Source organism: Hermetia illucens, chromosome 2 (assembly GCF_905115235.1).
Source record: "Hermetia illucens chromosome 2, iHerIll2.2.curated.20191125, whole genome shotgun sequence".
Taxonomy (NCBI): Eukaryota; Metazoa; Arthropoda; class Insecta; order Diptera; family Stratiomyidae; genus Hermetia; species Hermetia illucens.
This window is the reverse complement of record NC_051850.1, coordinates 24116461-24144396: the sequence shown is the minus strand read 5'-3', so window position 1 is coordinate 24144396 and position 27936 is coordinate 24116461. Positions and strand designations below refer to the sequence as shown.

The 27936-nt window shown below is 41.5% G+C and overlaps 1 protein-coding gene across 1 annotated transcript; it reads left to right on the top strand.

The window, feature by feature from the left end:
• Positions 1-177: 177 nt before the first annotated feature.
• On the top strand, positions 178-27936 carry LOC119647631 (importin-4-like). The gene is made up of 8 exons (XM_038048688.1): positions 178-501; positions 1357-1529; positions 8014-8467; positions 8524-9195; positions 9521-9630; positions 19892-21032; positions 21106-21326; positions 25921-27936. Exons 1-8 carry the CDS (start codon positions 448-450, stop codon positions 26345-26347), a joined length of 3252 nt encoding a protein of 1083 aa, XP_037904616.1. The 5' UTR covers positions 178-447; the 3' UTR covers positions 26348-27936.

Here is a 27936-nt window from a genome sequence, read left to right as displayed (position 1 = left end):
CAATAAATAAACTTTGTATTCGTATACTTAAATTCGATTCTATTTTGTCTGACCACAAATACTTATCTGTCTAATCCCCTTCAGGTGATAAAATTTAATTTTAGTACGCACCAGCCGTTGCTCCAGGCACGCCAACATTGTGCACACCAACCACATCTCCGGTCGCCACGAAGCGAATTCCCGGTCGTTTGACGTTTGCTCTCCCGCCGATTTTTTTTGGGCATTTTTCCTTTCATTCGGTTCGCTCAACTGAATTGGATTCGCAAAAGCCTACGAGCGGAAGCGGACGGCTGGAGCGAATAGTCGAAAAGAAGAAGGCGTAGCAGAAAGTTCGGTTGGTGTGGTGTCTCGTCGAGTTGTGCAAATTGAACTTCGGAAATAAAGTGAGCGACGGAAATCGTTGGAGTCTCATAGGATTTAGTAATTCGGAAAGACCGAGATCTCGAAATGGAGCAAATCATAGCGAATTTGTTGGCTGCCGATAGCGAGCTGATCAAGAAGGTAACTATTATTAGATTTTTCTCATTGGGGATTGGGGAATGCAACGCGGCAGGTTTTTATGGCTCTCACTTTCAATCAATATGAAATTTCGTGGTGAGCACGTGCTCCGGCATGGATCGCAATGATGGAGGTTTGGGGTTAATGGTGAATCGCATGAAAACGAGCCGAGAACTAATTTTCGTCACACCGGCAACTTGTAACTTTGGAATGTAAAGATTCCGGAAGGGAGTAGGCTTGGAGGTCGCCCGTTGTCGCTGCCTGGTACAGCCAGCGTCAGCCTTTTATGGAAAACATCTCAGCCGTGCACGTGCACGCAATCTATTCTTTTAATTGCTTCCTCATTGTCGTCGAAGTTCTCTGCGTTCGCCCCAACAAATTTGTTATCACGTTTGAGAAGGTTAATGACTTGAACTCGGTAATTAGGTCTTGCCCCTGAATCAGGGCCGTGGTGGCAGCTGCCAACTTGGTTCAGGCCCATTCCAAGTTCACATTAACGTACACGCGGCCGGTCCATTCCATTTCCGATTTTTGCGAAAACGTTACCCGAATACTCGCTGATTCATGCATGCCTGAATTCTTTCGGTCCACATCTCCACGAAGCGATCTGTCGTCTGTTCGCGTAGCGCCAATGTTGCTGTCTATCCATCTAATGTGCGTGCACTCGGAAACAAGAGATTGGCCAGCGATGGGGAGCTGGCAATGAATTGGAACGCAATAGACCTTGCCAAACAAGCCGGCCGGCACCACAGTCGATAACATGGGGTCAATCGACTGGAGTTTCACTTTGAATCATTCGGAGGACTGCTTGCCGTTAATTGCCACAATTTTTGACAATGATTTTGATTTCTTTTCTAGGCCACAGCAGATCTGCAAGAGGCGTACAAACACCCGGACACAATCCCTCAATTGTGCAATATTACGGTGTCGGCGAAGGAACCCCAAGTTAGGCAATATGCAGCTGTGCTGCTGAGGAAGAGGCTCGGAAAGTTGCGAGTGTGGCAAACGGTGCCACCAGACCAGCAGCAGATGTGAGTGTTTTTTTTGTCTGTTCTTTATCTAGTTTAACGTACAGAGTTGGGTGTATGGTATCGGAAGAAAGTAAATGTAGTTCTGCTTGAAACTAGAACGTGAAATTCGATATTGAACTGAAATTGCGTAGCAGATTGGTCTTAGTGGCTCCGAAGTTGCGCATCTTTACATTTACCAAATTCAAATCGATTTATATTCCGACGAAAGCCATGAATTTCTGCACAGCTAATTAGTTTTCCAAATTACACTTCGATCAATCCTAAAAATTTTCCATAAAGTACCAAACATATTGGGATATGTTAATTTTTTTTCTTAATTTCCAATTGAAAACAAATTTACGCTGGTAAGATCTACAGGCCGGGACTAAATCAACCCTGAAACTCGTTATCTTATGAAAATAAGTTACCACGTTTTCGTCCACACAGAGAACTCATCGAGAACAATGTTTTGTCATACGCAAATATTCATGTAGAATATATTCTGTCGACATCTTTAGGCCGTCAGCTATCTCACGTGCTTGGATTTTTCGGTAATTTAAAACGAGGCAGTAATTTCTGAATCTGTAAACAAATTTGGCAGTCCAAGACTTCCAATATTATCGGTGCTGGTGTCACTTTCCAAACCATTAGGAGAGGACAGAGACAGGGTGCACAGCCTTCCCTATTTGACAAAAAAAGAAACCAGGCTCAATTGGCAAACAAAAATTCCAGTTGTTAACATCAACGAAAGTGACGCCACTCAGACAAATATAATTTTAAAATTAGCCAACCTTCCCCCCTCCATACTTATCGCTGTTCGCTCTATGTCGACGACCTTAAGCTGTTTTCCGCTGTTATCGCCTATGGACTGTGTATCCCTTCAATCTAACCTACACACTCTGGTTCGTTGGTGTTCGACTAATGGTTCAGCGCTAAATATCAAAGATTCACTCGTATGTGCTACTCCCGAAAATCCTCACCCACTTTTTCTCCTCCTCTCTTAACGGACATTCCTTATCCTGCTTAAATTCCACTCAAGATCTCGGAGTCACGTTGGACAATAAGCTCCGCTTTGATACCCACTTCCTCGAAGTCACCAATCGAGCAGATTTTGATTCCATTCGACCCTCCATAGCTCTCTTCAATTCCCTTGTGAGGAATATCCTCGGCTACTGCTCCCTGATCTGGTCACCCTCGTGTGACCTACCCCTCTTGCCTACGCTTTCTGAGACTCTTCCTCTTAGAACAGCGTCCTATCTAGATTTTTTGGACATTTTTTAAACTTTCCTCGGGTATGATGGACTGCTCTGCCTCTAACGACATCACCTGCTTCTTATAACGCAAGTAACGAAAACATTTTCAACATTTTCCTTTGCACAGTTCGAAGTCTACTTCCATTTCCCGATTCCTAGATTTTGCCGAAGTGAAAACGCACAGCAGTTTGGTCCTTTAAACTCCTTTTCTTTAAGTAGTTTTACGCATAGATTAAGATTTCTGTTTTTTCCTCCTTCTGAGGGCAATAAGTAATTGGAGTTTACTCTGTTTATTGCCCATTAAATAAAGAAATAGGAAGTATTACCAGAGGTTTCGTCTTAAATGACCAGGTTTGTTCGTAAACAATTCTTTGATTTGGCATCACATGGCTTTGTGAGTTGGGGCTTAAGAATACACTCGAAAGTCGTCCCTGCTTGTCGTAAATGACGATTAAAAGGCTAGCAACTCGCAAATTTCGAAACTTTATTGCTACCGAAATGTCCCCTATGCCCCGCATAGGGACTGACTTCACGGCCACGCACTTTGGTTATCAAAAGCGGGCAATGCTTGGTGTCTGGAAGGTCCGTAAGCTCCTCGACAACTGTAATGAAAGACCGGTAAGAATGATGATGGGAAGTTTGTGAATTTCTACAGTTTTCACTGCCTCGTGATTGGTGGTAAATTCGTTGAGCATAGAGCTTGCCAGTTGAAATCCAACTGGCCAACACGAACAATCAAATTGATCACATTGTGATCAGCAGTAGATGCAGGAGTTATTTGATGTAAGCTGGTTTCCGGTGTGGATTTTCGTGCATTAACCACATCAACACTTTTCATTTTGCAGCAGGAACAGTGCGCGGAATTTAAATCTTCGCTTGATCTCCTCGATTTAGAGCAGGCTTTTGACAGAGTGAACAGGGAGTATATGTGGCGTATCCTACACAGTGGGAGGGGGCATTTCGTAGCAATTAATAGCTGGTTGACACGCTGCGTCCTGGTGAATTGACACCATATACAGTGACTCATACGTTCGATCGAATGTTTCAAATTATGAAATAAAAAATTTCTCAGACGACATCCCCGATATCCCCTTAATATGTTGTATGCCCGCCTGGATCATTTTTTCCTCTTTGTATCATCATGATCATGTTTCATTCAATTTTCTTGGGGGGTTAGAGAGAGCGCTACTTTGCATTTTAATTGTTCCCAAAGGTGCTCGATCGATCGAATTTAAATTCAGTGGTTGCGGTGGTCAGTCGAGCAATTCAAAGGACTGACTTTGTAACTATGCTTTCGGAACTATCGGAATACCCCACACGTAACCCACGTCATCACGTTACCCTCATTGAACTTTAGCGTCTCTTGTATCATATGTGGTCTCAATTTTTTTCTTCTAACGTCTGTCCGATTTCAACCTAATTACTTTTGTTTCCTCTGAAAACGCAATCCTACTCGAGTCCTCTATTACCTGTACTTTTTCGGGAAGCTCAACCGGGAAGATCATAGATTTTTCAAATTTTGCGCGGCGCCGTAAACTTCCCTTCCTGACAACTTTACGCACTGCTGCTACACTAAAATTAATGTTATCGGACTGTTGTAGACTCTGATCCATTGCAGTGGCATTTTTTTCTTTTCCAATTGTAATCGCTGATACATTTTTGCAGTGCGTCACTTCAATTTGTTTAGCAGCCCATTAATAGCCCATAATAATATATTATGGTTTTTTTTGTTTGGAAATCTTGGTGGAAGTTCTCCACTCTTCACACTATTCACCCCCATCACCTATGTGTCCGGATAGCTGAGTGGTTAGAGCACAAGGCTGTCGTACGGAAGGTCGCGGTTCAAATCTCGCTGGCGGCAGTGGGATTTGTATCGTGATTTGACGTCGGATACCAGTCGACTCAGCTGTGAATGAGTACCTGAGTCAAATCAGGGTAATCTCGGGCGAGCGTAATGCTGACCACATTGCCTCCTACAGTGTTCTGTAGTGTACCGTTACGGTCTTGAATGAGGTGCTCTAACACTGATTTATTTGGATTTATCTCTCTATACATTTTTCCACTTCTCTACTCCACAACCTCTTCAGTCCTTACACCTCTACCTCTCTTTACACGGAAAAGGCTGGGGCGGCTAACGAAAACGAGGATTTCTAAGTCACGACTTAAGACAATGTTGATAGTTGTTTCGATATTCATGACATCAGTAATCACGCTGATCTGAAGTCCAGGTAAAGGAGGAGAGTTTGAGGCAGCGTACTTTGTACTATCCTCAGTAAAACAAAAGTAAAATGCTGAAATCAGGGAAAGAGAAAATAAAGTATATTTGGAGTTATTCCACTATGCTAAATCGTACCTGATCTCTCTTGGTGGCAGGTCCCGCGACAAGCCGACCAGGAAAATGTATACAATGTCGTTAAATACAAAATGATCGTGTTGAGTCATAAGCCTTGGGTAAATGCTTGGGCCTTCACCTCAGTCGACGCGGCAGAACGGCCCCCCGGTCCTTTCGAGAAATGGGCAAAGGTTCTTGACGCATGGACGGTGTCAGGACGAGCAAATCAAATATTTGTCTGCACGATAATTATTGGCACCTTGACTGGAAAGACCCAGGAACTCGCAGACCCCTTTGGAGAAGGCCCATTAATATTTGCGCTCTACAAGAAACCCGATGGTCTGGTGTTAAAAGCTGCACCATTCAAAGCGAACGCGGTAAAAATGGCGATACACTTCGCTATTGCATTGCCATCTCTGAGGGTTTCCGTGAAGCCATTGAAGAAGTTGAACGATTTGATGACCAGCTGGTGAAGCTCACCATTATTTGAGCTGATTGCACTATTTACTTTTTCACCGCGTATGCGCCGCAGGCAGGTCGATCTGATGCCGAGAAATATGCCTTCTGGCAACTTCTCAATGGCAATGATTTGTAACATGCCTGATGATGACTATATCATCATTACAGGCAACCTTAATGACTATGGGGGCGAAAAGGCAGGTGGGAACGGGTGCCATGGGTGAAAAGAGTTTGGTGCGCGCAATCGGGGCTGCGAGCGTAAAGTCGATTTTGCAGACAGTAATTGTGAATACATAGTTCATCCAACGATTGTTTCCTCTTCCTATATTTTATAGTGGGAACAGTAAAACGCAAATCGTCACTGACTGCAAAGTCGTTCTCTATGAAACCATCCACCTCAATAGCGGCCGTTTATTGCCGTTCGTTCCTGCCTTTGTTCTAATCAAAGTATCGATAAAACAGCATGAGGAACGCACTCGCCCGCCGCGTATTAAATGGTGGCGATTTCGTGAGAAAAAAAAGAAATGATCTCACTTACGTGATTACCAATCATTACGAATGTGGAAAAATCCATCGATGTTGAAATAGAGGTTCGTTAAAAAAAACGCTTGTTGTAGAAACAAGTTAAAGATAAAACGCCTGCCAATTGGTAAATTTATAAGAACGCCATGCAGGAAGCAAAGGAAGCCATTGCTGTCGCCTAAGCAGTCCATTACAAAGATCTTTACGATAAACAAGTTGTCGAACACTTCTGTTGAGAAAAACGGAACTTTGCTCACTGGCCGCCGAGCGACGCGACGTATCAACGAAGGTCTCAAATGTAAAATTTAATACAGTGTCGTCAGCCCTGTCGCCGTCTATGATTCTGAGTGTTGGTCGACTATAAAAGACAATGAACGGCGTCTGGCTGTAATAGAGACGACTATGTTGCGATGGACCAGTGGCGTGACAAGTGAGGACATCCACGATCGATACGGGGTTTCATCGATCGTGGAAAAATTATGAGCGAGGCGTCTTCACCTAATTCGGGCTAATGAGAATTAACTCGCCAAGTTTGGTCTGAGCACCGAAGTCGATGGTAAGCGACCAAAAGGCCGGCCTCTGATAAAACAAAATCGCGAAACCGATCACGACGAGCCAGCCTCGCTGTTGGGAACGGAACAAAGGCTGAAGAAAGAGGAAGGAAAAATATACAAGCAGCGATCAACACTGAAAAGTATTCGATAAGAAATTAAAAGAAAAAAATATGTTCGCATATTTTATCATAGTCCAGCTTCGATTACATTTTGATGAAGCGTTAAAATAAAATTATAGAAATGAATGAAAACATTTGACAATCAAGCGATACGATAAACTGAATGAATATTTTTATTTCATTCAATTCATAATAATAAAGAAAACAAAAAAATAATTGATCTTAATCAAAAAATAATTCAACGCCACCAGCAAAAAAGGTTTCGTTAGTTGTAATTCATATTTCTAACGATTTAGCCGGTTTGAGTCGATAAGTGAAAATATTCGTAAAAATTATTCGTGCAGATCTATTTATAAGATTAAACAATTGCATACAAAGTTTAGAACACGATTTTGTGTGAGTTGATGCAGCAATATGGCATTCGACCTGATATCAATTATCTTATTAAGACCTTGAGTGGTAAATCATTAATTTTTAACCAGGAAGCAAAAAGTATTGACCTAGGAGAGGGGTTGGACAGACTGTCAATCGACTGCTGTCTACTTTTTTCAATGACGCTACAGCCGATGTTGATTGTTTGGCTTTAGAAGCCTTCACAATCCACTCTTCTCCATCGAACGTCCCTAATTTGAAAATATGTGGGTGGATTCTCGCCCTAATATTACTTTCATCTTAACGCAGTATGTAAATGTTTCAAATTTTGCTTAATACCTTTAATTGCTATTGCCGATTCGCTTTCAATTCTAACTTGCTGATAACGGCTGGATCTTTCACCACAACAATTCGCCGACCCATGCCCCGTTTATGACGAAAAAGGTGTTTCAACGTTACCGCACCAAACTTATAGCCCCGATAATCGCCCCTTGTAATTTTTCCTACTCCCCAAGATGAAGGTGCATCTCATCTCATCATGGCGCGATGTTGAACGGGTTAACTTGGGAAGATTGCCAAAGTCGTTTCCAATCGTGGGAGCTACTTCGGAACCATGTAAAATTAGAGTGGGAAACTGTTTATGAAGGCCGAATACTTTACTTAGAATTTAATTTGTGTTTTATTGACGGATTACCGGAAGTTAATTACCACCCCTCGTAGCTCTCAGTTGATATTTAACAGCATCTGCAGAAAAAGAGAGAGGTGCCCTAATTTTTGAATTGTTGTACATTCCATTGAATACTATTTAGTTGAAACAAGCAAAAATAGATTAAGTAGCTCAACTATAATGCAAAAAATGACAACTAAACCATAAAATGTAATCTATTATTACAGCATCAAACAAGGAATGTTAAATGCATTGGTTAACGAAACTGAAAAACCTGTTCGCAATGCAATCGCACAATTTGTCGGAGTTTTAGTCAAACATGAGTTCTCCAAACAAGACTCATGGATGAATGAAGTCTTGAAATTTATTTTCGAGCACTGCAGTTCATCGGACTCGAGACAAAGCGAATTAGGATCATCGATATTCGCTGTTCTCGTAGATGTTGCGCCTGATCAATTTGTACCACACATGGAGTCAATTTGTGAAATGTTCACGGCAGCGATGGTAACAACTGAAGCAAGTGGAAACATGGCAACCCCTGTCATCTACAATATTCTACTGGGCATGGGTTATCTGGTGCCATTTGTTCTAGGACATAATGCAGCTGAAAATACATATCAAAAGTTAATTCCACACGTTGTAAAGGCTCTGCAAGGGTTTGCTCTTACTGATCCCGAAAAGGTATTTATGAGGTTAAAGCGATGAAGACTTTCAATTTAAGTCATTTCCTATTTCAGTTCGTAAAGGCTTTCGACATTCTTGAAAACTTGGCAGATTACGCACCAAAACTTTTATCTTCAAACCTGAAAGTTCTGCTTGACTTCTGCCTTGAAGCATCGAGTAACAACCAATTGGAAGGTTCTGTTCGAGTCAAGTGTGTAGCCTTCATCGGCTGGTTGGTTCGTTTGAAAAAGAAGATGATCATCAAGCAAAAACTCATTGAGCCAATCATACAAGTTGTCTTCAATCTAATGGCAACTCAGCCAGAAAACGATGATGAAGATGAAGACTATTTCCTGGGTGAAGATCAATCGAATCCAATGACTACAGCAACACAAACTATGGATTTGCTTGCATTACACGTCCCGCCAGAGAAACTTATCCCACCGTTGCTACAACTTTTGGAGCCAGCTCTCAAGGGAACAGATCCATTGCCAAAGAAAGCAGCTTATTTATGCATGGCAGTTATAGCGGAAGGTTGCTCGGAGGCAATTTGTCAAAAATATTTGCCGGTTTTGTTGGAAATTGTTAAAGTCGGCATAACTGAACAAAGTCCTATTGTTCGAAATGCTGCGTTCTTTGCTTTGGGACAGTTTTCAGAACATCTGCAACCTGACATTACGAAATATGCTCCTGAAATTCTTCCAATATTGTTCCAATTTTTACAACAGTTATGCAATGAACTTAAGGTAAGATATATGTTGTAGATAATTTCTTTTATTAATGAGGATTGAAAGCCTGTAATATTCATAGTCATTTTTACATATTGAATGTGACTACAGCCCGAAGCAGGCAAAGTAAAACATTCCAGAAATTCGTATTTGCATTTCGAATATCGAAATATTTGAATTTTTGGATTTACATAAAAAAAATACAAATAAGAGCCTCACATTTACTACTAAAAATCTTGCGAATATTAACTAAAAGCCTTACCTTTATGATCTACAATTTGCTTTTATCAACTAAACCTTTTAATTGTTTTCTAATATTGATTTCTATTCTATTCGTTTTCAGGCTGGAGGAATTGAACCCAAACACATTGACCGCATGTTCTATGCTCTTGAGACATTCTGTGAAAATCTCGAAGATGCGTTAGTGCCTCATCTGCCAGTACTTATGGAAAGGTTAGTCAATTTTGCTGTTTACGTTTATTTGGAAACTTGTCGAAATTCGATACGATTGTTGCAATCTTATCGACAATAGGATTGAAAAAGTATAAGTTCCTAATATTAGGCTCCGCAGTCAAAAGTATTGATAACTCCCTGTTTCATCCAAGACCAATGACTTGTAGTGTATTGGTACTTCAGCGTAAAACAGGAATATTAAATTTCAAGTATGAGTTGCACGTTTAGACTGGATTTGTATAGTCTTGAGGTGCTTTGGCTTGAAAAACAGTAATAATACAAACGTATAAGTGGAATCTGAAGATGATAAACGACTAATCAAGAAGACTGACATTAGGAGATCTCGCCCATCGCACCACGTTTTTCGTTCCTCTACAGTCGTCGTCCCACTGCGGTACCATTCAGATTGTTGAAGTTCGGCCACGAAGAAAAAAAGTTGATATTCAGATGGTGCAAGATCCGTACTATAGACTGGATGCGGAAGAAGATCAATGGCGTCGACATTTTTTTTTTTATTTTTTCTTGGGTTTGTCTGGCAGTATGTGGTTTTGCGTAGTTTTGCTGCAGGAGAACGCGCTTCCGATTGATCAAAGTCGGGTATTTTTTGCCGAGCGCATCATACATCCGATCAAGTTAGGCATGGTAGAGGTCTGCGTCTATGGTTCGACCATTTGGAACCAGCTTGAAGTGAATTACAGTTTTGCTACTGGTTCCGCCATTTGCCCGGGGTCCAATGATTGATTTTGTTTGTTTGGATTGTTGAAATAGACCCATTTTTCGTCACATGGAACGATTCGGCGGATGAAACGATCGTCACGTGGATTTTGTAACAATTTTTGGCAGAGCTCGACACGTTGTTTTCAGTCAGTTCGTGAGGTGTTTTTCGGCAACACGTATTGACTTTTCCAAGGGCGCGAAGATGCCGCACGATTGCAGTTCGTACAATGTCAAGACTAAGACTATTTAACGCCCTGTAACCAGCTGGTCGACCATATATTCCTTCTTGTTCAACATACACGATTCTTCGCTTCAGTCCTTGATGAGATAATACTCCATATTCCCACTCATTTTTGGCTTGGTCGCACGCTGCTACGGAATGCTCGAATTCGCGAAATATGAAGGATCTATGTGCTTCCATATGTCTTTCTAATTGCTTTTTGAATGTAACACGGATATCTATGAATTCGATGATTGTCTCCTGCTTTCTAGTCTTTGCTGATTGATTGATCAAATACTTTCTCGATTTCATCTTGGAAATTATGCCCCATCTATCGACTGGATTTTGTTTAATTCAATCACCCAAGTCTCTTTTCTATATTCGCCATATACGGCTCACAATGTAGTCCAGCTCCGGAAGGATTGTTAATGTTCTCAATCGACAAACCAGTTTCCGATGACAAATGTATTCTTGCAACTCTTTCCCGGTTTGGTTGATTGGTTCCTTTCTGGTGATTTATTTGTTTGCTTCGTATTTTCGTGTTTTTACTATTACTAAGGCCACAGTGGGCCAAAAAAATATTCAATGGAAAATTAATTCAATTTAGACTAAACCCTAAAATAACTGTACCAAGTTAAAGTGAACTCAATAAAATATTAATCATTGTTTAAAAATATTAATGGCAACCATGCTTACTGTTCGAATATGCACAGTCCCAGATATGCTTTGTTTGTGACTTAGCGCTTTGTTTGTCGTTTCACTGTTTTTATCCTTAAAAATCGCCCAGCTTCTAGCCGTCTCCAATCTTTTTTCTAGAAATTTTCCATAAATTGATACCAACACTTTGGTATATACATAAATCAGTTGAGATCTAGTGAAATTGGAACACTAAAGGTTTGTCAACCTACCTAGAAATATGGGTCCATTATGTCCATTGGACATAATTATACCCAAAACATTGTCTTTGCTTTTTTCCGATATCTTTTAGTAACTTTGCAGTTTTGGATTCCAAATTCGCGTTTATCTAGCAATGAAGACAGACATAGTGAATAATATCCTGTTTCATCCAAGGCCAACGATCTTTAATGTTTTGGTACTTCAGCGTAAAACAGGGAAATAAACTTTCAAGTATGAGTTGCACGTTGGAACTCATTCGACATAGTTTCGAGGTGCTTTGGCTTGAAATACATTAATTTGGTAATCCACATGTGAGTGAAAGTAAATGACTGCATGTTAATGGCAAAAATACATTAATTTTCCAACAATGGGGGGTAATCGCTTTCCATGATTTTTCGTGAAATGGACAGAATATGATACTTTTCTTAGATTGTTGATTTTTTTTTTGTCGACTCTAATCATTAAGAACATTGTCATCTTCTTTTTTCTTCAGTCTTTGTCCCGTTCACAAGGGGGGTCGCCTCTTCGTGATTGGTTTCGTCATTTGGTTCTATAAAAAGCCTGAGCTCGATGCAATCGCGATGCTTAGAAATCCCAATCCAGTGTATCAACCTCGTTGATACACCGTTTCGGCCGGCCTTTTGGTCGCTTACCATCGACTTCGATGTTCAGACCTATCTTGGCAAGTGAATTCTCGTTAGCGCGAATTGCGTGACCATACCATTGAAGACACATTTCTCGCAATTTTTCCATGATCGGTGCAAATCCATATCGATCGTGAATATCCCTATTTCGAATGTGATTGTTACGTGTCACGCCACAAATGCAACGCAATATCTTCGTCTCCGTTACCGCAAGGCGCCGTTCATTGTCTTTTTTAGTCGGCCAACACTCAGGACCAAAGAGAGCGGCAGAACGGATGACATTGCGGTAAATTTTAGAGTTGAGACGTTCTTTGATACGTCGATCAAAAGAACATCAGTTGTGGAACGCCACTTCATCTTTTCAGTAGACTCCAACTTCCATTCATTACACCATCCATGCAGTTTGGTGTAGGAAGTCAACTGTGCAAGACATTTCCTGGAGAGGTATCTATAATTATGGGTCTTCAGATCTTGAGTTTCACGATTCATTTTCTTGGACCATATATCTTCCGTGGATAGTAGAAAGATGGTTTATCTGTGAAAATAACTTTCGATCCAACCCTGTTTTTTTATCCTTACCTCTCTGAAAAAGTAAAGATTTTCTCAGAGTATTTTTAAGAGCCACTATATTTTCTAGAAGTCTAATTCTTATATTGAGGAGGGATACGTCCATCCCAGGTTCTGATCGAATATTTCTTATTTGTTTCAATCTCACGAGATAATTTTTCAAACACATCTTGGCGATCCAGAGCGTTTAGAGCTTATGAATTATGAAAGATAACCAAGCTTCAAGGAAAGTGTTTTCTTAATACAATTCCAATTTAGCGATCTGGAATCTATTCTGTATTTATTTGCTTAGATTTCCTCATTAAAAGTGTCGTTTATAACCTGTTTCATCCAAGGCCAGTAATTATTAATGTATTGGTACTTCAGCGTAAAACAGGAATATCAAATTTCGAGTATGAGTTGCACGATTAGACTTAACCTGGATAGTCTTATCGTGCTTTGGCTTGAAATACAGTTATATTTTTAATGCATAGGTAGGATGTTACCAATATTATTTTTTTGGGTTTGACGAAGTCCTGTTTGTATTCAGTTGAAAAGAAAGTGTCAGCTCAATTTCTGTACACGGGATATTCTCTAACAAATTGCACCACTTCTCCAAATGTAGACTAGTGTTTCGTCCAAGGCAGGGGCAACATAACATCACACGTTGCCTCATGTCTGTTGTTTAATCAATACAAAGTCATTACTTTTTGTTCATTGTTGACGGCAGATCGCAGGCTATATTCGGGAAAACTGGTGAATTTGGCAAAGTGAAAGACGAGTGCACTAGAAATGTGTGAGATACTTTCTCTCTTAATTAGTGCGGTTGTCATCATCAGGAAACTATTAGGTTATGCTCCTTACTATTTGCTCATTTAGAAAATGCAATATTGAACAATTTGCTCAGTTTGATTTTATTTGTCTCATTCTTTGCTTGATTCAGAATTGCAAGGAAGTTGGTCTTCAACTTATTTCGTGTGGGTGACACTTATGTACTAATTACAAAAATATGACTCTGGCTGCTTAGAAATTGCATACCCTGATGGATTATGGCTTTTTTCGTTGAGAAAGATGAATATTTCGGAACAATTAAGGCATCCGTAAACGCTACCTTATAATATCTGCCCTGCCCCCCAGTTTACAGAAAAAAGCTTAATAATGTGGAAAACTAATATTTCGGAATGACTCTGTTAATTACTCAAGTCAAGATCAAACTTATAATATTTCTTTCTGTCGCCAACCAACCAACCAATTTTGTAGGACATTTCTGTGAAAGAAGTACAGCCGTCCGTTCATTATACTATCATCATATCCTTTCGACAATCACAAACTTCCACCATTGTGACAATGATTCAAACTCGAGATCGCGGAGATGACGCTCAACCATTTGACTCATCGCATACTGGTCTTGCGGATGATAAATATCGGATGCTTTCTCGTTTCCACTTTAAATTGGGATATATAAATTAAAAGCGCGCTGGAATTTTGCTTCAGTTTGATATGATTTCGCTATTGCCTTTTTAGTTGTAAAATTATATTTTATTTTTATTTATTATGTGTGGCTATGTATTAATTGCTTCTGCTGTCATTAGAATATGAAGAGGCAAACGGTTTAATTAGTTTAGTTCCATTGGTGCTGATGGGCAAATTCTTATAGTTTTTCCCTCAATAACAAGGTTTTTAGTGTCTCCTGCTCTTGTTTCGTCTAAAGGAGTGCGATGTTAGTTTGTCTTTCAATAATATGTTGAACAAGTCAGCTTCTCCAGTTTATTCAATTAGTTTTCAGATAAATTTACTCTGGGTCTTATTGCTATAAATCTAAACATCCCAACTATGTTTAGATTTATGTTCATTTTATGATAAAATCCATTTCTTATATTTGAAAATATGATTAGGTCATATAAATTTTCCTCAAATTCTTTAATGTCAATTTCAATAACCTGTTTCATCCAAGGCTAGTAATTGTTAATGTATTGGTACTTCAGCGTAAAACAGGAATAGTAAATTTCAAGTATGAGTTGCACGTCTAAACTTATCCACATAGTCCGGGTGTGCTTTGGCTTGAAATACAGTGATATTTTTGATGGCACATGTAAGATAAGGTAAAATTTAAGTTAGCTTTAGTTTTTAAGTGTAGATTCGCATGTTTTTTTTTTTTTTATAATGTTTACTACGATTTTGTTTTGGACGGAGGTAACAACACGGCAGATTCTACCCCACCTTTGCCCTGAGGGTAGCGTGATTTTGAAAAAACTGATGCATTTTGCCAAAAAAGGAGCTTATGCACTAAGAGTGTTACCCTCTTTCTCCTTAATTGGTGTGGAGTTTTTTGGGTCATGTTCCCCTTCAATTGTTCGTGATGGATCTAGTAAAATATCCCGACTTCGTTTTGTTGGAATGAAGAGCCTCATTATTACCCACTTTCTTTGCCTTACTTTGCAATCACAGAGAACTTATTACTTTTTTTTTTTGTTACGCTTTACAAAAATATATGTTCTCTGAGTGGCTAAATAGAAATTGTGTAACTTATAGGTTTATGGCTTTTTGTTTGCTTTATTCGAAACAATTGAGGTCCTTATGGCTTACATATGTGGTAATATGCCCGAGCTTCGATTATACCGAAAATGAGTGAATGATTTCGAAAAATTCGCTGAAGTGACATTTTTAGAGCAACCTTGTTAATTCCTCTAGTCCAGATCCCCTTTTTTTTGTAGCGTTTAGTACCGGGATCGCGTCCTGGATCGATTGCTCCATTTTTCTCGGTCATGGGCCTGATCGAGAGGTTTAAAAATTTAGCCATAGTCCCGTGTTTTGGTTATTTTCTTTCTTTGAGTGCATTACCCTAGCTTCTTTGAAAGAATCATGGTAGCTTGTTTTAAGTGAGCGTATTAGACAAGTCAGTTTCACTAGTCTATTCTAGCCGAATATACGGCTCACAAGAAGCTTTCAGATCAATTTATTATGGGGATCGCGGTCGTAAGTTGGAGTTTAAAGGTTTATTTCATTACCGATTTCACCTTCTATACTAGCAAGTATGATCTCTGACTAATTTATTCGTTCAAATTTTCTAATTATCTATACCCTGTTTCATCCAAGGCCAGTAATTGTCAGTGTATTGGTACTTCAGCGTAAAACAGGAATATAAATTTTCAAGTATGAGTTGCACGTCTAAACTTGTCCACATAGTCCAGAGGTGCTTTGGCTTGAAAAACAATGAAAAGTTTGAAATTAATTTTAGTATGCTAGGTACAAAATTATGGAGGATTTTAATTTAGGGTTTTTTTTTCTAATAATAAAAATTAGTTTTCAATGCTCTAACTAAGCGGAAGTAATTGTTGACTTCAACCTAATAATTTTATAAATCTTGCTCTTCCCACCTTTTTAAATTTTGATGGGTTGCAATTCCGTTAGGTCGCACCCACTTAGTGAAAACCAACATGCTTACCAGCGTGGAAAGTCCTGTGAGTCTGCTCTTCATTCTTTGGTCACAAAGATAAGGATGCAACTTTGAATGGTGACTACGCGATGGGGGTGTTCGTGTACATTGAAGGGGCTTTTGTGATATCGCCAGAGCGCACGGTGTTGATGATGCCTTAATTAAGTGGATCCATGCTATGCTAACGGAGAGATTGCTGTGCGCTTAGGTGGGTGTCGATGGCTATTTGACTGCAGAAGCAACGAAGGGCTGCTCCCAGATAAGAAACTTCTATGGAACAAACATGTAGAGGTAAAGATGAAACGAGCTCTCACAGCTTATGGACTACAGACGGACCTTTTCGGAGACTCAGGCCTCATGTGGTAATATGGGTATACGTTGCCATCATTAGGCGTATGTTCGTATATGCATCCGTAGCCTGGTGGGTTAAGGTGAGACAAAAAGGTTTTCACCGTAAACTACTCACACTGCAAAGAACTGTGTCTGTCTATCACCAGCCATCATCAGCCATGAGCACAACATCCGGCGCAGCTCTAAATGCACTACTTAATTTGCAGCCCCTGGATATATTTATTCAAAGCACTGCAATGAGTGCAGCTCATAGACTAATTCGATTAGACCTATGGGGAAACAGTGGATGTGGGGGACAAAACACTGGAAGAGTTACTGAGAGGACTGAATTCAGTTCTTACAATGCCTGCCGATTCTCGTGCCCTCATACATCTGTTTAGTAGAAGATATGAAGTTACTCTCAAGCGTAAAGAGAACTGGGAAGTCCCAGAGGAATGCATGGCGGGATATACGGAAGTCTTCTACACCGATGGCTCAAAAACAGAACAGGGTTCTGGAGCCGGAGTCTACCTCTCGAATAAAAACGAGAAGTGGGCCTTCTGGGTGATTGACAAGCAGTTGAAGGGCGGGCGCATAGCAATCTGCAGTGATAGCCAAGCTACATTGAGGGGGTTGAGTACTCCTTTGATAACCTCAAAAATCGTTCCGGAATGCAGAAACCGTTTGAACTGTATCTCTAGATTCAACACGGTGGAACTACTCTCGGATGCTTTAGCGAAAGAGGGGTCAATCTCCCTTATGCCGGGACCGGAACCAGCAATTGGAGTATCCAGTAACATTGGGTAAGTCTGTCTTCAAAAAATGGGAACAGGCTTCCCCCAAAGGCAGGTGGCAGAGCCTAAATGCTGCTCGACACACCAAACTTTTCCTGCCAGAACCGAACATGCGTACCGCAAAGTTTATCCTGTCCAAAAGCAGGAGGACTTGCAGAAGTATTGTGGGCATTCTGACAGGCCATCATTCACTAGCTGGGCATATGCTCAGAATAGGAATTACTCAAGAAGATACGTGTCCTTACTGTAATGAGGAAGCGGAATCCACGGAGCATTTCCTATGTGAATGACCCGCCTATGGACGCATCAGATCTTTGGTGCCATCCACTAGCGGAAATTCTGCGATACGTTAACGAATCCCGAATATTCTGTTAGACGGGGGGGCGACTACAATGGGCCATCACGGCTTGAGTGCTCAGAAACTGTAGCTTCTCCGCCACCACACACACACCTCCTTTCCTGCACCTAGCCCTCCTTTCTTGTGCCTGGTTGCCATTTGTGTGCCTAGTCTTTTTTCTTCAGCCTAGCACCCCGTACTTGTGTTCCTAGCTGTCCTTTTCTGGACCTAGCTCCATATTCCCGTGCCTAGCCTCTATTTCCTGCACTTCACTCTTGTTCTATACATTCCTCCCCTTTTGTGTGCCTAGTGCCCCTTCCCGAGAGAGTAACTCCCTATTTTTTGCATCCAGCTCTCTTTCTATATCTACTTTCCCGTTTCTTTTTCCGTGCCAAACTAGCCATTTCTCATCGCTATCTTCCTTTTCCCTCTGCCTTGCTCCTAACTCCTATTTTCCTGCTTCCTTTCTATCCTTACAAGAATGAAGGAAAAAAATTCTCAATCTGTTAATGGAAAAAAATATTTTACTTGTCTACATAACCTCCCTTAACCACCGTCCAGCATTCAACTAACATCAGCATTCCTTTTCGGAAGTGGGGGTCTAGAAGACTGAAAATATCCGTTGATGGCCCTCATCAACTTCAATAGACGTTAATACCTTCCCAAAATTAAATTCCTTCAATTTTAAGAGGAGATGGAAGTCTGAGGGTGCCAAATCAGGACAATATAGGGATTGATCGAGCAAATCATACCCTAAATCACGCAGCTTTTCCATTGCGATGCCAATGCACATTTTTGAACAGGTGACTAGTTCTGGTGGAAGATTGTTTTTCCTCTTCACACCAGGCGTCTTCTCAGGAAGCTGGGGCAATATTCATTTGTAATTCTACCTTTTTCAAGATTATCAAAAGGATTCTTTTCGCATCCTAAAACACACTGCTCTGGACTTCTCCGGCAAATGCCGTTGACTTCATTTTCTTTGTCGATGAACCACCGGCTTCCACCCACTGCTTCGACTACTGTTTCGTTTCTGGCGTACAATAGTGGACCCTGTTTCATCCATGGTAACAAATCGCCCTTTTTCTGTGCCATGTTCCTTTTTTTTTTTAACCCAGTGCCCTTTTTTCTGTGGCCAGCTGTCCCTTTCTTTTGCCAAATCGTCGCACAAATTTGGTCAGATCCCTACTGAATTACTCCAGAAAATTGTTTGCACATTTGCTTCAGCTAATTTTGTACCTTATATTTTGCTCAGTTTCTTCTGATATCCGCACAGCCTCAACTTTTTCATTGACTTCTACTTGTCTATCGTCCAAAACGATATCGTACTCTCTATCGATGGTTTCCAGTGTGGTTGCTGTTTCGACCGTCTTTCACGTGCGCCTAGGTTCTATTTTTTGCGCTTAATTTGCTTTTTCCCGTGCCTAGCTTCCATTGCAATGCCTAGTCTGATGATAAGCACAGTAGCCACTGAAAATAGAGGAAAATAACAATAACAAATTGACTATGTGGATACTTTATACTCCACAACTAACAACAAACTAGACCATTTCTTTCTATGCCTAGTTTTTCTTTTCCGGTGCCTACGTTTCACTTTCCTATCCTCCAGTACGAAGGTCGATTCCATTTATTTTCTCCTCCAGTTACGTTCAGGTGGTTTAATGTGAGTTCCCGCCGTTTAGGCCTAGATTTTGTGATCACAATCAGAGCCCCGCTCTAACAAGCAGCGGTGCCGGTTTACACCTGGTGCATGGCTCAAAATTCATACTACTGTAGCGCAACTCTACGCTTGAGACCCGAAAGTAGGAATGTAGCTGTAAATACAACCCCCATGAAACTCCCCCTAAAGAGCCAACCGCTAATAGTCGGGCTGAGAACACATACTCCAGGAATTCTCTCAGTTCCCATGGTACCTCTGCTGCGGCTTCGCGGTCGAGGCCCCTTCAGATGAATCTCCGTGCAGACTAGGGTCTGATCGCCCAAGGTCTTGAAGCATTCTCCTACTGCATCACGATCATCAGCAAGTCAATGTGAATAGAGCGTTTTTCGCTGCCCGGTTCCCCGGCCTCTTGGTGTTGATTCAGTTCTCCGTCTACCTCAGAGCACCCCAACACTAGGTGATTTTATTTATGCTTCGCAGGAGATGTGATCCTCATTTTCTATTAAGTGAAAAAATGTTATTTTGAGAACAACGCTATGAGAGGTATCAAACCTTTGATCACGGCAAAAATTGTTATGCTTAAATATGTATAAACCAAAATATAACATATACTTAACGATATTTACAATTCACACCAAACAAAGGATATATAATTTAAAATTATTATTTCCATTACTTTACAGACTTTTCGAAGCACTGGATTCCAAAAATTCGGTTCGTCTACGGGAACTGGCTTTAAGCGCTGTATCTGCCGCAGCAAACGCAGCTAAATCAAACATGTTACCATATTTCCCAACATTAATCACAGGATTGAAAGTGTACCTCGTCAAATCAGAAAATGAAGATATTTGCACTCTGAGACCACAAGCAATTGACACTTTGGCCGCTTTAGCTCGTACAATTGGAAAGGAGAACTTCCTTCCATTGGCGAATGACACCATGAGCTTCGCACTGAGTCTTTTGGAAGATGCCGATGATCCTGATATCCGTCGTGCACTATACAATCTGATTGCATCCATTGCTGAGGTTGTCAACGAGGAAATGGCTGCAGTATTGCCGAAAATTATTGAAAAAATGCTAACCACTGTGCAAAGTACTGAAGAAGTCGTTCCCGAATTCAAGGAAGATGCAATTTTCGATGTTCCAGATGAAAATGATGAGAACGAAGATAAGGAAATTGATATTGAACTGTCTGAAGGCGAAGAGGACGATACAGACAATATCGTGGGTTATAACGTGGAAAATGCTTATGTAGACGAAAAAGAAGAAGCAATTTTGGCTCTGAAAGAAATCGCTGAACATACCGGCAAAGCTTTCATTCCATATCTCCAAACTTGCTATGAAAATGTCTACAAAGTCATTGATCATCCACAGGACGACATTCGAAAAGTTGCAATTGATGCATTAACAGCTTTCATCATTGCACTTCACAAGCAGAATGACACTCAGGGTGTAGCCAATGCAGTGACAATTCTAATTCCAAAATTGGCTGAAATAATTCAGACTGATGAAGAGTGCACTGTTGTCATATCGGCTTTGGAATCGTATGCTGATTTGCTGCGAGAATTGAAAGAATTGGCGATTTCTGGTGAAGGAAGCCGCGATACCATTTTCAATGCTATCAATGATGTCATGAATAACAAAGTGGCTTGTCAATTCGATGAACCGGCAGGTGGTGGTGATGATGAACAAGAGGAAAGTGAATACGATGAGGCTATTATTGAGGCAGCTGGAAACATCCTTCCCTTGTTGGGTTTGGCTCTTACTCCAGAACAGTTTGCTCTGTATTTCGGTAGAATATGTCCGGTTTTGGTTCAGAAAATTGTAAGTATATATCTGTTATTGGCTGGAGTCTGGTGATTTGGTTTCTGACATTTTATTTTATTTCTGTTAACAGGAAAAGACACAAAACAAGGAAGAATTGGATTCGCAAAGATGTTTCGCGTTTGGTGCCCTTTCGGAATGTTTCAGACCGCTGCAAAACTACACTGCAACATATTTCGAGTCCTTGTTGCCTGTTCTGTTGTCTGGTGTTCAGGATAGAAGTGAATTGGTTCGTCAAAATTCGGTGTTCGGTCTGGGTGAAATCGTTCTTTATGCTGAGGAAGTATCATACGAGTAAGTAGATTTTCAATAAGTTATTTTGCGGCATCTGTTCCTCAAAGTAAATTGTGGTCATGAATTCCTGTTTTGTTGGAAATTATTAGGTTGTTCCACATGAAATGGCCGATGGCTTACAAAAATTTGTTTAGTTAATCAAAATAGGTGCCAGTCAATTCAAAACACTTCCCCCAGCGAGACACAAGAGCATGTATGCCAGTTTCGTAGAAGTCCAATGATAAACTCGTCGAAGGTAATTTTGATGACCTTTTCATTCCTCAATTGTTATTCCGCCAAAAAATGATCCAAATGCTTTAAAAAGTGGTAGTCGGTTGGCGGAAAGGTCTGGTGAATATGGTGGATGAGGCAGAGTCTCATACTGCAATTCGTTCAACTTTTGAACCATTGTTCTGGATAAATGAGGTCGTACATTCTCGTGAAGGAGTATCACACCATCTCTGTTGACCAATCTCGGCCGTTGAATACTCAATTTTTGGTGCATTTCCTCAAATTGGGAACAATATGCATTTATCGTTTCTTCAGGTTCCAAAAAAGAATAGTGGATAACTCCAGCTGTAGTCCACCAAACAGTCACCATTACCTTCTTCGGATGGAGGCTCGGGTTCGGCATATGCTTCGGCGGTTCATCAGCATCTAGCCATTGTCGTATAATATCCACTTTTCATCACATGTCACTATTCTGTGCAAAAAGGGATCGCTTCTGTTGCAGGAGAGTAAAAAACTGCAAATTTTCATTCGAAGCGCTATGTTTCGCTCCGTAAGGGCATGCGGAACCCATTTGTCGAGCTTCTTCACCTTTCCAAGTTGCTGCAAGTGCCGGGAAACTGTCGAATAGTGTACGCCCAGTTTCTCTGCAATGTCTCTCACAGACTGACGTGTGTCGGATTGGACTAGCAAAGGCAGCTCGTCGTTGTCAATCGATGGCCCTGGATGTCCCCATGGCTCACTTTGAAGGTTTACGTCGCCTGACTGGATTCTTTCGAACCACCGCCGTTTTGTTCGTTCGCTTAACGTATCAGCTCCAAATGCGCTATTAATGTTCCTGGTCGCCTCTGCTGCTTTATGATCGAGTTTAAACTCATGCAGAAAAAGTATATGTTTGTGGCGCAGCGGGATTGGCAGCATTCGAAATATTTATATATAAACTTCGAAATTAAAAAAAAAATCGTTTGGTGACGTGGCGCTGCGTTCTGGGTGGCCGTCGTGAGGACAGTCTACAGACCGAAGCATTTGCTGGTACCATCGTAGATTCGGCGATAAAGCGACCAGATGTACGCTCCCGTAGCACAGCGCCACGTCGCCTAACGATTTTTGAACCCCTCAGCAAACGCAACTACCTCGTGGATGCTGGTGCGAAGGTTTCGGTTCTTCCCGTACCCCGGCACCATCAACTATTTCCACTATCACTAAAACTGGCAGTAGCAGATTCCTCCCGCAACAACACCTACGGGTATAGGCAAGTGGACGTAGTCTTGGCTTGCGTAGAACATTTTCGTGGCGTTTCATCCTGGCGGATGTCAGCTTCCCCACACTAGGCGCAGACTTCTTGTGTCACTATGGGTTGCTGGTGGACTTGTAAAACAAGTCTCTTATAGATCCCACGACCAACCTTAATTCGTCGGGCCAAATGGCATCTCACCACAGTAACAATCTTCCGTACTTTTAGAAGACATTACCGACTGTCGTGTTCGGGGACTTCTCCAAAAGCTCAGCCAGATTACTACCGCGTGAAGCACCATGTGCAGCACCACATTAACACTATTGGTTCCCCGATCTTCTCGAAGGTGCGTCCTCTACCACCCCAGAAACTAGCTATTGCGCCGAAAGAATTTGAACAACTTGTTCAACAGCTGTTGGTCTTCTCCACTGCATATGGTCCTTATGCCAAACGGCGAATGGCGCCCCTGGGGGAATACAGAAGGCTAAATGTACAGACTGTTCCTGACCGATATCCAGTTCCACTCATCCACGACTTTGCGCATCGCCTCGCGAATTGCCGCATCTTTCCGACCTTGGGCTTATCATTAAATCCCTGTAGCTCCAGAAGACATATCAAAGACGGCAATATGCACACCCTTTGGACTCTTCGAGTTTACCCGGATGACTTTCGGATTGTACAATGCGGCGCAAACCTTTCAAAGGTTCATTCACTCAGTTCTGCAAAACATCGATTTCTGTTTCGTATACTTGGATGATGTTTTGGTCGCTTCTTCCACTGAGTCTGAGCATTTAGCCCATCTCAAGTGCATTTTTCAACGTCTCCTTGAGGCCGGTTTAGTCCTAAACGTTGATAAATGCAAGTTTCTTCAGACACAGGTGAGATTCCTCGGCCACTCCATTTCTCCTAACGGAATACAACCCGACCCAGACAAGGTGCAAGCGATTACAAGCTTCCCGCGTTCGAAGACAGTGAAGGAGTTGAGGAGGTTCTTGGGCATGCTATACTTCTATCGTCGCTTCCTGCCCAAGACCGCCCAACACCAGTCCACTTTGTACGCGTACTTGTCTGGCTCCAAAATAAAAGGATACACGAGAGATCGTGTGGTCTGAAGGGGTTCTCCGCACGTTTAACAAATCCCGTCAACAACTGGCCGACGCTGCACTCTTGGCATTTCCTCAACAAGATGCACCCCTAGCCGTTTTTGTTGATGTCTCTGACATCGCAGTCGGTCTTCACCAAAAGATGATTCAGGTCTGGCAGCCGTTGAGCTTCTCTAAGCAGTTGAACCCCGCTCAACGGAAGTACGGCACCTACGATCGAGAACTGCTCGGCGCGTACTTGAGCATTAACTACTTTCGCTTCTCCCTAGAAGGCAGGCCATAGGACCATAAGCCTCTCACGTATGCTTTGAAACAAAAGCCCAACAAAGCGTCCTCTCATCAGCTTCGACACCTGAGCTTTATAAGCGAGTTTATGTCCGACATACAGCACGTGTCCGACAAGGACAACATAGTTGCTGACGCTTTGTCTCGTGTCTCCGAAGTTAACATCCCCGCCTCACTCGACTTCTCGGCTATTGCCAAGACGTAGGAGGATAAGGCAGTACTTCAGAGCCTGGAATTCAACCCCAAATACAATTTGGGGAGTTGCCCACTTTCGGCTCGAATCTCTCTCTCTGCTGCGAAGACTTGGAAAAGGGACCTCGACGCGTTCCACGCGGTTCACAACTTAGCGCACCCAGGCATCACGACAACAAATCGGGAATTCACCGAGAAATACTTCTGGCCTTCCATGAACAAGGATATCAACTCCTGGACCAGAGAGTGCACGGCATGTCAGAAGTGTAAAGTCACCAGACATGTCAGGAAAGAAGTGGGCTCATTCCCCCGCACTACCAAGCGATTCCACACAATCCATCTCGATATAGTAGGACCTTTGCGAAACTAGCACGGTTACAAGTATTGCCTCACAATCATCGACAGGTTTACGCGGTGGCCTGAGGCAATACCTTTGAAGGACATTACGGCGCAATCTTGTGCCGAAGCCCTCTTTCGAGAGTGAATCCCTCGCTTTGGCGTCCCTGCAGTGATTATCACTGACCAGGGAATGCAATTTGAGTCCACCCTTTTTTCGAAGTTAGGCAAACTCCTGGGATTCAAACGCCAGCGGACTACTGCATACCACCCGCAATCCAATGGGATGCTAGAATGTTGGCACCGGACGCTCAAAGCTGCATTATGGCACGCAACGATCGGTCCTGGACTGAAGTCTCGCCTCTCGTCCTACTCGGCCTACGTACAACCCGCCGAGAGGAATTTGTGCCAGCCCCGCGGAGCTGGTATACAGGGAGAACCCAAGACTCCCAAGAGATCTGGTCTTCGACAAGAGATCGGTTCGGGGTTGGTGCGTCTGTTGAGGGACAATCTCCAACGCATCAAAACTACACTTCCCACCCCTCGTCCGCACCTGTCTGTGCGCCCAAGGAACTGGACACGTGCACGCACGTCCTGGTCAGGACGGATGCCGTCCGGAAGCCGCTGTACCCTCCATATGACTCCGGACCGCGTTCTCGAGCGGGGAGAACATTTCTTCCAACTCGAGATCGGTGAACACAAAAAGGCGGCCTCCCTGTCCAGGCTGAAGCCCGTGTGCGCTCCAAAATGAAGTTGCGCGTTTACTTCACAGATTGATGGGAAACGCAGTTCCGGATTCGGTCGCTGAAACCCCCAGGTTTCATCTGGGGGCGAAGTGATGTGACGCAGCAGGATTGCATCGTTCGCGGTTCCTATGTAAGTGCTTTGAATGAACCGGTACACGTTCTTGGCTCTTTTCCATCCTTTTTTCTTTTTATTCACTGATATCACAACGATGGTCAAAACTGAAATGACTCCTTGATTAAATGTAGGAGTATTCACGCTTCATTATCCGACACCAACAGCGGCAACTGGTAATGGTTTGATACAGCAAAATCGCAACTAACTTGATTGCCAAATCGGCCATTTCATGTGCAACAACCTAATAGAAAGCAAACCCAAAAAATGATTTTTTGGTTACCTTCGATATTAAATTTTAAAGTTTCGATTATTTTAAGACTTTCAGCAAATTCGGGTATTCAAAACGTAATCGTCTCCTCTTCTCTTCCATTTGCAGCAAATTCCCACAAATTCTTGCAACTCTATCGAGTGCAGTCTCCACTGAAAAACATTTGGGCACACTTGATAACATTTGCGGAGCCATCGCACGTTTAATTATAACAAATCATAAACTCGTACCGCTCGAGCAGGTTCTTCCGGTATATTTCCAACATCTTCCATTGAAGGAAGATCTCGATGAGAACAATGCCGTCATCAAAAGTCTTAAAATTCTGTTCATACAAGGCGTGGACGTTCTTGTAGGATTTATCGAACAAATCGTAGCCGTCTGCCTTCACATTCTCTACAAGAAGGAATACAAAGAACCAGAAACCCAAGCAAACATCATGGATATCCTGAAAGTCGTTCGTGAGAAATTCAACGATAAATTTATGACCGTAGTTAACAGTGATCCAGAGGTAGCGAACTTTGTTCAAACTCTGTAAAGGATTCACGCTTCAGTTATGAAATCGATACGCATGTTTGGAATTTAGGAAAAAGTGAAAGCAAAAGTTCCGGGTAATTATTTCGGCTAATATCAATGCAAGCCTTTTTTTAATGAGAGAAAGCTTTTCAGTACAAGATGAGCGTATGTTAAGTTTAAAGATAGTTGGGCCTACTTTTATTGAATACGTTTTATTCATCCATTTCGTCAGTTTTGTTGGAAATACCGAGTCATACGTCATTGTTATTTATTTCGAACTGAAAACTCTTTAAGACATTTCCACTTAACACGTTTCCCGGAGCGGAATTAGAGAGTACCCTTCTCTCTTTGATTGAACTGTGATTTATTTTTTTGTTTGCGGTTATTTTATTTTTGGCACACGTATATTTTAACGCATTTAATGAAACGTCGAAGTATCAAATGTCACGCGAAATAGTTTTGCTTCTACGAGTATTATTTAGTTAGAGCATGTGCGAGAAGTGAATTTCCTCAAATGCTTTCATACGCATTTTACCAGAATCAGACTTTTTTTCTATCATTAGAATAGCTTTTCCTCTAGCGTTTTGTCGAGAAGAAAAATCGTGTTTGCCCTTGCGGAATGCTGCTCTGATCCTTAGCTACCTGAACGAGCTGATAAGAATGGGGCACATCCGCAAATACCAAGCGATATCCGTTCACTATCCATTTTCGATCGCTTGCCTGAGAATCTCGGTAAAACGTAATTGTTTAAAGACGTTGGCTTAGATGTGGGGATCCCGCATGATCCATGTGCTTGGAAACGATGTAACGATTAGAATTTGTCCATTTTCGGACAACATAAACAAATATTTGTTTTATTGCTAGGTTGTACTAGCCAAAATTTCCTAGGAAGCGAAATTATTAAAATATACTCTAAAGCTCACTTGAATTGATGATATTTAAAGTTACAAATATATATTCGCGATTTCGAAGAATGCACGCAAATGTTCAGGCTGTGATGTGTGCCTTTGTTTTAATGAAGGTTGTCTCGTGACAATTCGCATGTTATGTACTCTCAGTAAAATTGAAACTTTTTTTTGAAGCACTGTTTGTTATCTCGGAAATTACATCACTCATTTATTGTTAATTTTAGAAATATTTACTCTCGTTTATTTATATAAATACTTTCAATAGCGGGTGAGAAGTAGATTGATATTGACTGCATATGGAGGGTTTTCAGAGTTTCTATTTTCATTGCTGTAAGAACAAAGTGAATACATAGGTGTAAATCATCGATTTTTCTGACTCCATATCCTTTTGCTCTATCTCTCTCTCATCATTAAAGCATTAAGTTATCATATCAAGACACAATAAAGCTTAAAACGCTGCGAATTAATTGAAAAAGTTAGAAGTACTTGAAAGAAATACATGGAAAACTGTGTTACGAGGTATAGAAAGAAAATACTAAAGCCATACGCTCATCTTTCAAATGATTAATTTTTTATATGGGGAAAAAAATGAGAATGTTTGCACTATTATATACACGTATATTGTAATCCTAGCTCAGTAGGATCTACATAATATATTTTTTCTATAACGTTGTTCAAAATTAAAACTACGAGAAATGATCAA